Raw genomic sequence first — 10,793 nt, 5'->3', positions numbered from 1 at the left:
ACTATTATCCTATATCCTGTAGGCCTACGTAATTTCAAATACTAAAAGGGATGTACGGTAGACTACTTGTGTATCCATTGGGTGTATTTAGATTTAGCAACACATTTCCATTATTCAAGCCGATACAAACAAACGTCTACAAAATGGCCCATGGTTGCACATTTATTACCATGTTGTTGCTAAACTACAACCATGAGCCGGTATGGGCTCCATGCAATGCTTGTAATTAATAGTCCTAAAACTGCTGTTTAATCCAGAAACACAATTCACTTAATTGAGATGTTTATTGGCATTGTAAACTTTAGGAAAATACAGTTGACCCATATCGCCTTTCCCAACCATTTCATTTTCTATCTTTCTTTTAGAAAATATATTTTTAAGTAGTTACCATGACACAGTGGTGGTGGTTTAGGGGAAAGCAGAGGCTTAAGGGGAAATGACGAACAGTCTCACAAACCCATTTACAAAACATACATTAATCACATGTAGGGTTACTCATACTTAATTTACTGATCAACACTCGTGAACACACATACAGTATATAAGAATAGACGTTATTAAAACCAACTGTGTATGTGATTTGTTTATGTTACTCAAACAAAACACCTCCTCAAATGCCTCTTATTAAACCAAGTGTAAAGTACTAAAGATAAGATATGAAACCAAGAGACATCACTGTAACAGATGCGAGGGCATGTGGTGAATAAACTAGATTAGTGTCTGAAACGGATAAGGATTGGAGAACACAGTGGTCAGTACCAGAGCCGGCCCAAGGCATGAGAAAATTAAGTGGCTGCTTAGGGCCCCCGTGGCCACTAGAGGCCCCCCAAAAGCACATGAAATTATAGCTTAATTAAATTATATATACATATATTATATATATTGTATTGGTGTCACAGAGGGCCCCCCAAATTAATTCTGCTTCAGGCCCCATAAAGGCTTGGGCAGGCACTGGTCAGTACAGAACTGGTCTGGGGTGGAAGGCCCTCGCTTGTTAAGTGAGCCTCAAATTGACTAGTCGGGTGTTGAATTAGGGACAATAGTGGAGAATATTCTCACCAGCTAAAACACCACTACTGTCATAAAACATTTAAGAAAACCAACTACAAAACAAGTTAAGTGAGTAGGTGGAGCCATCTGAAAATCCCTTAACATTAACAACAAGTGCATTAAGGATACATATATTCCCTTTCAGTCATAGTCCACACAAGTAGTCAGAGCTGGTTTAGAAGACGTATTAGAAGCAGCCATTGCACTGGTTTAGCCTTGCTTTATAATACTGTTACTCTGCAGCTAGCCGTATCCTAGCAGAAGCACAGAACAGGACCTGTCTAACACTTGTTTTGTCGAGCTTTTTACGGCCATGCCTAGCCTGGCATCGCCAGACCAAAAATTGCAAATGCATAGTCTGGCATTATCAAGGGGCACAGACCAAATCCTCCTGGACACAGTGGTATAGAATTGTATAGTGAATGAAACACAACCTTGGTTGATTTCCAAAATGCCTCCATGGTACTTGCATTAAACCAGTCCCGTATCCGGTAAAAGGTTGGGATTGGCACGGCACGTCTTACCAGAGGGAAATCTGTTTGAACAGGAGTTTGGCCAAACCCCTCTGCCAGAGCAGATTAACCATGACGAGACAGATCAGTCTCCCAGGCTAGACTATGCCAAGTAACAAAGCAATTAGCGCAGATAGCAAAAATTAAGATATGCCTTAGGTTAAGAGCCAGGACCACAGATAAGTGAACACAACTTTTTGTCTTAAAAAAAAACCTACTGTGATGCCATGCCACCAAGGAGTAAGAGCTAGAGTTAAAGACATGAAAATACAGAAAAAAAACAGTGTAAGAATACAGTATGGTATCAGGAAACTAAACTACTCAGAGTAGTTATTTTCCTTTTAAGGAAGCAGATTTTACCACTGGGTTCCCAGGTCTAGATTAATCTTAACCCCAAACTAAAAACAACCCTCATCTTCAACAGACTTCTTGAAAGAGTGATTTAGTCTAGGACAAGCCATAATCTAGCCTAAACTACTGGAGCGGAGACACTGATGTGTTCCCACAGCTAGCTAACCAGTCAACCCAAAGCATATAGACAGCGACATCTCCACAGGATAACAGAGCAGGCTACTGTGGGGAATCCCACAAGTGTCTTATTCAGCTTTCGTTCAGTTGGGGAAATTCCTTATAGACCTGCTGTACTATTAGTTTATCCATCTGTTTGGCCGTGGCTCCGCCCCCATCGCCCAGGGTCTCGTCATCTGCTTCCTCGTTCAGAATCATGCGCAGCGCCCCCTGCAGGTCACTGACGCGGTGTCGGTGCTCCAAGTAGTCAGTGGAGCGCATGATGGAGTGCATGAGGGAGAGATACTCCATCCTCAACTGGAGGGAAAAAAACAAGAGAGAATTAAGAAATGATGGCTTTTTTTCATTTTATCAAACAGACTCATGGGTGACATAGCAGAGAATGTGTTTGTGTCTAGGCATCCACCTTGTCTCCCGGTGACAGGTCAGAGATTTGTCGAACTATGATGTCAATCATCACCATCATGTCAGTGCGGTAGAAGATGTCAGCAGATTCTCGGCTGGCAAAGACATCCTGGAGGAACTTAAGGACAGAGTGTGGGGCCGGGGGGGCGTGTTTGAAGACACACACAGGGTCATCTGGAGTCGGAATACAGAAGAAAATTGCTCAAACGACCTAAGTGTTTTCACATTTAAGTCAAATTTTATTCAGAAAACTCTGATCAGATCTCAGAAAGTTAAAAAAGTCTCACCCCCTCTGTTTAGCAGCAGCAGAACTTTCTCTGTGAGGATCTTGGGGTTTTTCTTCATCACAGTCTGCATGATGACGTTGTTACTGGGCACTGAGGGAGAATAACACATTCAGGAACCTCAACCCTCTCAAAACCTAAAGCTGTTTGTGAACACGATAATGTTTCCATAGCATCATCAACGCTACACGCAATAACAACCATCCAAACCCCAATTAATAACAGCCAGCTGGGCTTTGTATTTCAGAAGCTTCTCTCACCAGAGAGGTGCAGGTTGAAGGCCAGAAGGAGGTTGAGACAGAGATCTGGCAGCTGCTCAGTGGGGTCTGATGGAAGACCCTCCTCCACCACGTCCAGAATGAACTGGACAAACCCTGCATTCAAGTGCTCTGTGGACCAGGTAGGAAGAGATACGCATGTGTGAACGAGAGACAGCGAAACATAGTACACAATGGAATTGCATGTTCTGTGGACTACTTTTATACTACTTCCTCCTCCTTACTATGAGGTGGCTTTAGAAGTAAGTTATGAAAAACAGTATTTGTCGGGCCTCTTACCGTAGTGGTGATAGGGAACTTGTTCGCCCATGGAGAAGATCATCGTCAGCACCAAAGCAGTGTAACACATCTTCTGGTGTTCTGGTAGAGACAGAGAGAGAAGCACAGAAAATCAAAGAAGGGAGAGGAAGAAAGAGAGAACTCAGGACAGGGAACGTGGACGTGAAGAAGAAGCATTTTGTAATTATTCAGAAATAGTTTGATTTAAATCTGTCTAAAGGGGCTCTGGAGTTGGGGACTGTCAGTAGAAAGGAAGGAGTGAAGAGGAGGAGCAGAAGGAAGAGAGGAGGAGGAGCAGAGGGACCCACCCTGGGTGTCTGTCTGTAAGTCCCTGGCTAGCTCCATGGGCAGAATGGAGTTGAGCAGGGTGGAGATGAGGGCTGCGTCCAGGCTGCACATGGCTCCGAACACCTTGAGCAACAGCAGGCGAAGGGACACACGGTGTTCCTACAAGGTCAGTGAGGAGACACAGAGCTGGGAGTCAGGGAGAGGACATTCTGGCACATTCTGTTGAGAGATGTTACTGAAGAGGTCTTCCTCAAAGTGGTTCTTACCATCTGATAGTAGGAGACCAGTGACAGTACCGGTTCAGAATGGTTGGCCTTGCACATCTTGTTACACACCTCCGGGTCTGCGTCCGTCTGAGAACACAATTCTTCAGAAGTTTACAGTCGTTTCCACGCAAACCCTCTCCCACTCAGAAGGTGACCCGAGCGGTTCTCTCACCAGTATCTTCAGCAGCTCTTCCAGGTAGCAGGCTATGAGGGTCTGATCCTCGTGGAGGGCCCAGCTGCGCTGCTGGGAGTCCTCGCGATGGCGAGCCAGGTCGCCGAAGATCACCTCCAGACGCTGCTCGTCGTGGCACACTTGTCCCCGCGGCAATGCTGAACCCAAATCCTACAACGACAGCAATGGCAGTTGTAACCTCTACACAGCTCGCAGCAAAAAATTCTGTTAATGGATATTTCAACCAACGATTACAAGGCTGACCTTGTTCTCCACCAGTGAGAGAAGGACTTTCTCTAAGTCAGTGGAAGCTTGAGGTAAGGCGGTCTGCAGGTGTCCCACGACAACGCCAACGGCCACTCGCGACAGCTCATAACTAAGGCCCGTGTTCTTACGCACCAGCTCGATCAACTCCGCCCCCGTCGTCATGGGGAAGGGCTCCGCCCTGGTGGGGCTCCCCAGGGGGCTCTCGGTGACAGGGGGAGGGGCTACAGGCCACTCTGTTTCTGATTGGTCATCCAAGCTGGGCTGTAAGGGTATTGTAGGTTGGGGCTGGGGCTGGGGCTGGGACGGAGGCTGAGGTGCGGGGCCTCTGTTTGAGGGAAGCGGCTGTGGTGGGGGGTTGGGGTGGGTGTCGTCGGGTTGGGGGGCAGGGGGCTTGACCCGACTTGGGACTGGGGGCGGGGTGCTGGCCACACTGGGAAGGCTGATGTCAGAGGAGATCACTGAGTGGGAGGAGCTGGAGTCTAGAGAGGCGGAGCTGACGGCTGGGGACAGGCCCAAGCCTGCATCGGGAGCGGGGCCAGGAGAGGGAGGCACAGATGACGCTTCGGAGGGAATGTCTGGTGCCGCTGAGAGAGAGAGAGGATGAGGACGATCAAGGAGAATACAGTGAATAAAGTCGGGTTGCAGTTCATGGAGGGAGAGAGCGTTGGAGAGAAGGTGAGAGAGACAGAGAGAGAGAGAGAGAGAGAGAGAGAGAGAGAGAGCGTTAGAGAGAAGGAGAGAGAGAGAGAGAGAGAGAGAGAGGTACAGAGGGAGAAGTAGAGACTAAGGTAGACAGAGAGAGAGAGAGGTACAGAGAGAGAGAGGTACAGAGGGAGAGGTAGAGACTAAGGTAGACAGAGAGAGGGTGAGAGATCAGCGAAGATGAGGAGCTAACCTGGACGTCTGGTAGCTCTCTGCTTCTCAGGGGGGGGTGGGGTGAGGGGCGCTGCCCGGCGAGGTTGAGGAGGAACCTGAATGAGAGGAAGACAGAGGGAGAACCAGGAGGAGAGACACACAGAACCACGCCACGTTAAACATCCTCAATAACACACAGGACAAAGTGGGTGTTGGTGACGTGTGCTCATGTCTGTGTTGACTGGTCCACTTCACCTGGTAAAAGCCTTGTTCTCCTTGCATGTTCTCCAGACTCCCAGACACTGGCACTCTGGCCTGGCGTCGACTGAGCCCATTGGGGGGCTGAGGGGTGTTGGTGAGAGACAGCTCGCTGGTGGAGGAGGGCAGACCGTGCTTGGATGGAGTCGGGCTTCGTCGTGCCAGGGTCTCCTTCCTGTGGTGGATCAACTTCCTGTCCCAGAGACAGCAGGAAGTCAGACAAACCGACAGGAAGCCCCGGGACAACATTCAACTCCATATGGACTATTATTCAGAATATATTTAAGCCAGCAAATTAGACACCATTTAATGCCAAACAACATAGAACATATTTATATAATTGAGTTAGTTGTAGTGTAATATAATATGATTATGTCGGTATCAAAAGACTGACTGTAAGACATCTCTCTGTTCAAGATTGTATTTGCCCCCATTCTTCATAGCCACATTATGGATGCCTTCGATTGCTCTGTCGATGGACTGCAACACATCATCCTGTTCTGGGGCCTGTGAGGGAGGGAGGGGGGAGAGAGAGAGAGAAAGAGAGAGAGAAAGAAAGAGTGTGAAATATTTATTCATCACAGCATTAACGATGAGCCTCTGGACAAAAAATCAAATCTGTGTGGCTGGAGGGAGAAAGGGACTTCAGGCGGAAAAAAGTGGGACAGTTATCTAACTGTGATCAAAGCCTGCTAAGAATGCACCAAACACTCAGTGCAGCATCACATTCGCACACATCAAACCGCTAAAGTGAACACACTGGCTGTGAAACGGGAATGCACTCGAAACGAGCAGCTTAGAAAGCTAAAGATGCTCGTTAACAGTCTGCTCCGGTACTAACCGACATTTGACTGGCACTATACAATCTGAATGAGAGCACTGTAGACCCAGCAGTTACGGCTGTCACTGGTGTCCCCATGGGCAACTGCCGTCTTTCTCTTTGGGCTGCTCCCCGTACTGGTCTCCAGGGACCCGTGTCATGAGGTCTGAGCTCCAACTGCGCGTGACACAGATGCGTCGCAGCATTTTCGGGGCATTTTTCATTTATTTAGTTCTTGTCACAACGAGCCCTGCGGCACACAGCAGATGACATTGCAAACTTGGCAAGTGTCTCGATTCAACCCTGTCCTCACCAAATGTCCGTTTATTTCTTCACGGTGCCTCAGCAAAGTCTAGCTATGCTGAGGCTGATGAAACCAATGGGGTTGATCTGCCCTTGCACAAATTGAGCAACGCCGTTCTGAAAACTATTGACAAGCCCTTTCAAGTAAAAAATATTATAGAATCCATGCAGCCACCTTTGCTCGCTCGTTCTTTAGTTTGTGAGTCGATAATGGAGGTTACAAGGCTAATACCGCACTAGCATGCCAAAACGCCTCTGTCAGAGAGAAAAAAAATCCACGTCAACGCTGACTCTTCGAAAATGAACTATTGAAATTGGATCTCCTACCTGAATCTTTTCGACATAAGATGCGGGGATGTATCCCGTCTCACCGGAGGTGCAGCGAGATCCAAGCCACCAGTGTTTGTTGCTTCGCTCCAGAATCAGAAAGCTCTCCCCGGCTGCGAACTGAAGCGAGTTGGGCTCCGCGGATCGAAAGGCATACAGAGACCGATACATACTTTGGCTTTGAATCCCTCCGTAAATATCTTTAAAAGCCCAATAATGCACGCAAAAGATAACACGGTTACCTCATAGGCCGATTTACCCAGGGGACGGCAACTTAAAATTGATATTTACAACTTGAGTTAATAAATCCTGCGTCCTCTGTATTGCTTACTACATGACAATCCAACTTGCACTCTTTCACAGTAAACACAGTAGGGGGCGCGCACGCAAAACAACATATGGCACGCCCATTTAGAGGAGACGCCCCCTGTCATTCAGACCGTTGAATCAATTGTAGAGTAGGCATAAGAACAATTTACATAAAGACATCTAGTTTACATAATTATGATACTACATAGAGCCCTAGCAGAGGAAGCACGTGGTTCTTCTGTCTTGGACAGTGTTTTATTTGCCACCAAGTCAAACAGCAGCTTAAGATCACCAATTCGCTGATCGGGAATTCCTGTTCTGACTACCGGAAACCCGACTAGTGTCTTGTGCTACACTTAATTGTGTCCTACTTGGTGCTCTTGTGGTGATGATGGCTACTCCGATGTGTGCAAGGTTGTTTAACCAGAGATCTGTACAAGGTCTTCGGCTTAACTCTCGCGCATTCCCTGCTTACACAAGGTATTGATGCTGTGTTTGTCTTACTGTTTTGTACTTTACCATTTACCACTAATTTTCTGGATAAATAACTAGCTGATGTAATAAAGAATGTGACATCCTTGTCCCCTAACTACAGTGTCTAACTGTTAATCATGCATTGTCATCGAGGATTATTCGTACATAATTAAATCAGTTTAAATAACGTGTCAAGTTTATATGGCGTAGTTCCTATTTCGTTTGCCTGATAAACAAAGGCAGGTAGGCTTGACCATCTACGCATAGCAGGAACGAACACTGAACGTCCTTAAAGCACCGTCATAGATAAGAAGGGGTAAACGTACTTTAGCATTAGGTTATGAATTATATTAAGATACGATAACTTTGGATGTTCCCAATCCTTCCCCAGCCCCTTTCTCGCCCGAGCCCACAGACTTGGACCTAGTGACGACGAACTGTACCAACGGACGACGGTGTCAGTCATGCAGAGGGAGCCGGGCAGTGGAGCTATGATCCACAGTTACAGTCCCAGAGGTTTTAACATCGACGGCAACCGAGTGTTTGGGCCGTGCGCCGTGCTGCCGCCAGCCATCCTGCAGTGGAACGTAAGAAACGAGTTCTTTAATCGGCATCGTTTCAAAAAACATTTATCATGTGCACTGTATAACACAAGGTCATTCTGGACAACGACATTCTTGTAACATCAAGCAACAGCTACGTAGTGGCGTAAAAGAAGAATGTTAGATTAAAACACTGGCAAAAAAAAGGGCAACAAGCCCGTGACAGTAAGCTTGGACCACCTTGTGGCCACCCAAAATGTAAAGTCTGAATAATTATAAACATGGTGTTTTGCCTACACCTGTGGGAGTTGATGAGAGTTTTGTTAAACATGCCAAACATCCTGAGTGTCCTGGGAAGCTGAGAGAGAGGTTGTCGTCCAGGCAACATGTTGTCAAGACCATGACTTACTCTCTGTAGACATTGTTGTTGTTGTTGGAGATCCAGGCCAGAATGGAGTTGTTTGTGGACTTGAGGACGTTGGATGTTGGACGAGGGCAAACAGTCACCTGTGACCAGGGCGTACAAGGGGCGGGGGGGTGGGGGGGGGGGGGGGGGGGGTGGCTTAGGATCTGTTACCTCCAGTGATTGTCCTCTGTCTCTCCCCCCCTGCAGGTGGGGCTCAGTATCTGTTACCTCCAGTAATTGTCCTCTGTCTCTCTCCCCCTGCAGGTGGGCAGCCACAAGGACATCACAGTGGAGAGTGTGGCTCTTTTTCACATGCTCGAGCCTCGGATCGGTGAGACATCTGGTCTCCAGCAGACAAAGTTTATTCATTATCATTTATAGTATTAAGATACTTAGAATCTTTCTAAGATACTTTCGTACTTGGGTGTAGTACGATGGCAATGTTTCAATAACTATTCACTCCTTCCAACCTAGAGATGCTATTCTATTGTTTTCTTTTCTTGTTTAATTTGTTATATTTCATCTTCTGTTTTGCACACAGAAGTCCTTGTTCTGGGCACAGGGGGACGAACTGAGAGGGTGGATCCCAAAGTTCTCGCCTTAATGAAGGCTAAAGGCATCGCTGTGGAGGTGCAAGACACGGTAGGTCGACACCCTCATCACGTGGGAACGAACACACACAGTTGTGCAGCATTCACTAGAATAATGTCTAATAATATGATTTCATAGTGTTCCTTCTCACTCTACTCTGTCTTTTCCTGTAATATTTGTATTTAATATAGTATTTTATATTGTAAATTGGCAACTTATATTTTATTTTATGGCAACTTATATTTTATTTTAATTGTATTCCACTTAGTATTTATAGTTTATGTATCCTTAGTATAGTTAGACCATATATTTAAATTTAAGATTCCAATGTTTATTTTATGCACCTTCATGCCGAAGCAAATCCCTTGTCTGTGCAAACTTTCATGGCAAATAAATCCCATTCTGATGATTTCTGATTCTGATTCTTCAGGCAAATGCGTGTGCAACCTTCAACTTCCTGACGAGTGAGCGCAGAGTGACTGCGGCAGGTTTGATTCCAATCCCTGTTAACACTGAACTGGAATAACAACAACAGGAAGTAACCTCAAGTTTTGTGCAGTGGATCCGATGGATCTAACAGTCTTGTTTTTGCCAGATCAGACACAGATCAAGCCTTGTTCTGGTCAAATTGATTGACTCCAATGGATGGTTGTGTGTGTGAGAGAGAAAGAAAGAGAGACAGAGAGGGAGGGGGAGAGGGAGAGGGAGGGAGGGGGAGAGGGACAAAAAGGAGGGGGTGTAGGGTGGAGTAAAACTGTATCAGAGAAAATCGAAAGGGAAGGTTTAAGCCAGGGCTGTCAAACTCTTTAAGGATCTACCCTGCTCTAGGATATCACTCCCACCCCAGGTGTAACGAACATGATTGAGTTTGTCAACCAGCGAAGTGTGAGAAAGCTGTATGCGGGATTAGGGTTAGGAATTAAATCCTGCAGGATGGTAGCTCTTGAGGAATTGGAAAAGGAGTTGGATCTGATTAAAGCGTTTAATAGTTCATATTTAAATGTGACTTGTTGCAAATGTAGAATACATTAATACATTCAATACATTGTATTTATTTAATGTATGTTGATGCCACCAAAGCAATAAACAATGTGACGTTGTACATGTTCCTATGTTGAGGTGAATATGGTCATAATCAATGATTAATCATAATAAGTCTTTTACCTACATCAGCTAATTATGGATTGCAGCACTAACATGAACCAACTGAGAGGGAGAAGTAACAAGAAGAATATTTAAATAATTATTTCCTTAAATAATTGTTTGTAATGTTATGGATGGATGCCTCCCAAGGGATTTGGGATTGCCCTTCAGTAAGCTTTCATTTCTGTCTGTCTGTGCCTGTCTGTCTGTGTGCCTCTGTCTGTGCCTGTCTGTCTGTGCCTGTCTGTCTGTGTGCCTCTCTGTCTGTGCCTGTCTGTCTGTGTGCCTGTCTGTCTGTGTGCCTGTCTGTCTGTGCCTATCTGTCTGTGTGCCTCTCTGTCTGTGCCTATCTGTCTGTGTGCCTATCTGTCTGTGCCTGTCTGTCTGTGTGCCTGTCTGTCTGTGCCTATCTGTCTGTGTGCCTATCTGTCTGTGT

At 46.1% G+C, this 10,793-nt stretch overlaps 2 protein-coding genes across 3 annotated transcripts; one reads left to right on the top strand and one right to left on the bottom strand.

Moving 5' to 3' along the window:
* Window positions 1-273: 273 nt before the first annotated feature.
* Window positions 274-7,249, bottom strand: LOC124471667 (NCK-interacting protein with SH3 domain-like). Of its 2 annotated transcripts, none has more exons than XM_047026235.1 (13): window positions 6,893-7,249; window positions 5,837-5,949; window positions 5,440-5,635; window positions 5,225-5,300; window positions 4,327-4,913; window positions 4,063-4,233; window positions 3,891-3,977; window positions 3,645-3,783; window positions 3,337-3,417; window positions 3,040-3,168; window positions 2,783-2,872; window positions 2,497-2,669; window positions 274-2,387 (listed from the first exon to the last, which is right to left on the bottom strand). In XM_047026235.1, exons 1-13 carry the CDS (start codon window positions 7,061-7,063, stop codon window positions 2,163-2,165), a joined length of 2,238 nt encoding a protein of 745 aa, XP_046882191.1. In that variant the 5' UTR covers window positions 7,064-7,249; the 3' UTR covers window positions 274-2,162. The 2 variants fall into 2 exon arrangements, with proteins under 2 accessions (XP_046882191.1, XP_046882192.1); XM_047026236.1 differs by having other exon boundaries at window positions 6,937-7,021.
* A 287-nt stretch (window positions 7,250-7,536) lies between these two features.
* On the top strand, window positions 7,537-10,314 carry ndufaf3 (NADH:ubiquinone oxidoreductase complex assembly factor). Its single transcript, XM_047025378.1, has 5 exons — window positions 7,537-7,681; window positions 8,067-8,262; window positions 8,888-8,954; window positions 9,165-9,265; window positions 9,645-10,314. Exons 1-5 carry the CDS (start codon window positions 7,590-7,592, stop codon window positions 9,738-9,740), a joined length of 552 nt encoding a protein of 183 aa, XP_046881334.1. The 5' UTR covers window positions 7,537-7,589; the 3' UTR covers window positions 9,741-10,314.
* The last annotated feature ends 479 nt before the right edge of the window (window positions 10,315-10,793 follow it).

Source organism: Hypomesus transpacificus, chromosome 9 (assembly GCF_021917145.1).
Source record: "Hypomesus transpacificus isolate Combined female chromosome 9, fHypTra1, whole genome shotgun sequence".
NCBI lineage: Eukaryota > Metazoa > Chordata > Actinopteri > Osmeriformes > Osmeridae > Hypomesus > Hypomesus transpacificus.
This window is presented reverse-complemented; position numbering and strand designations above follow the sequence as displayed.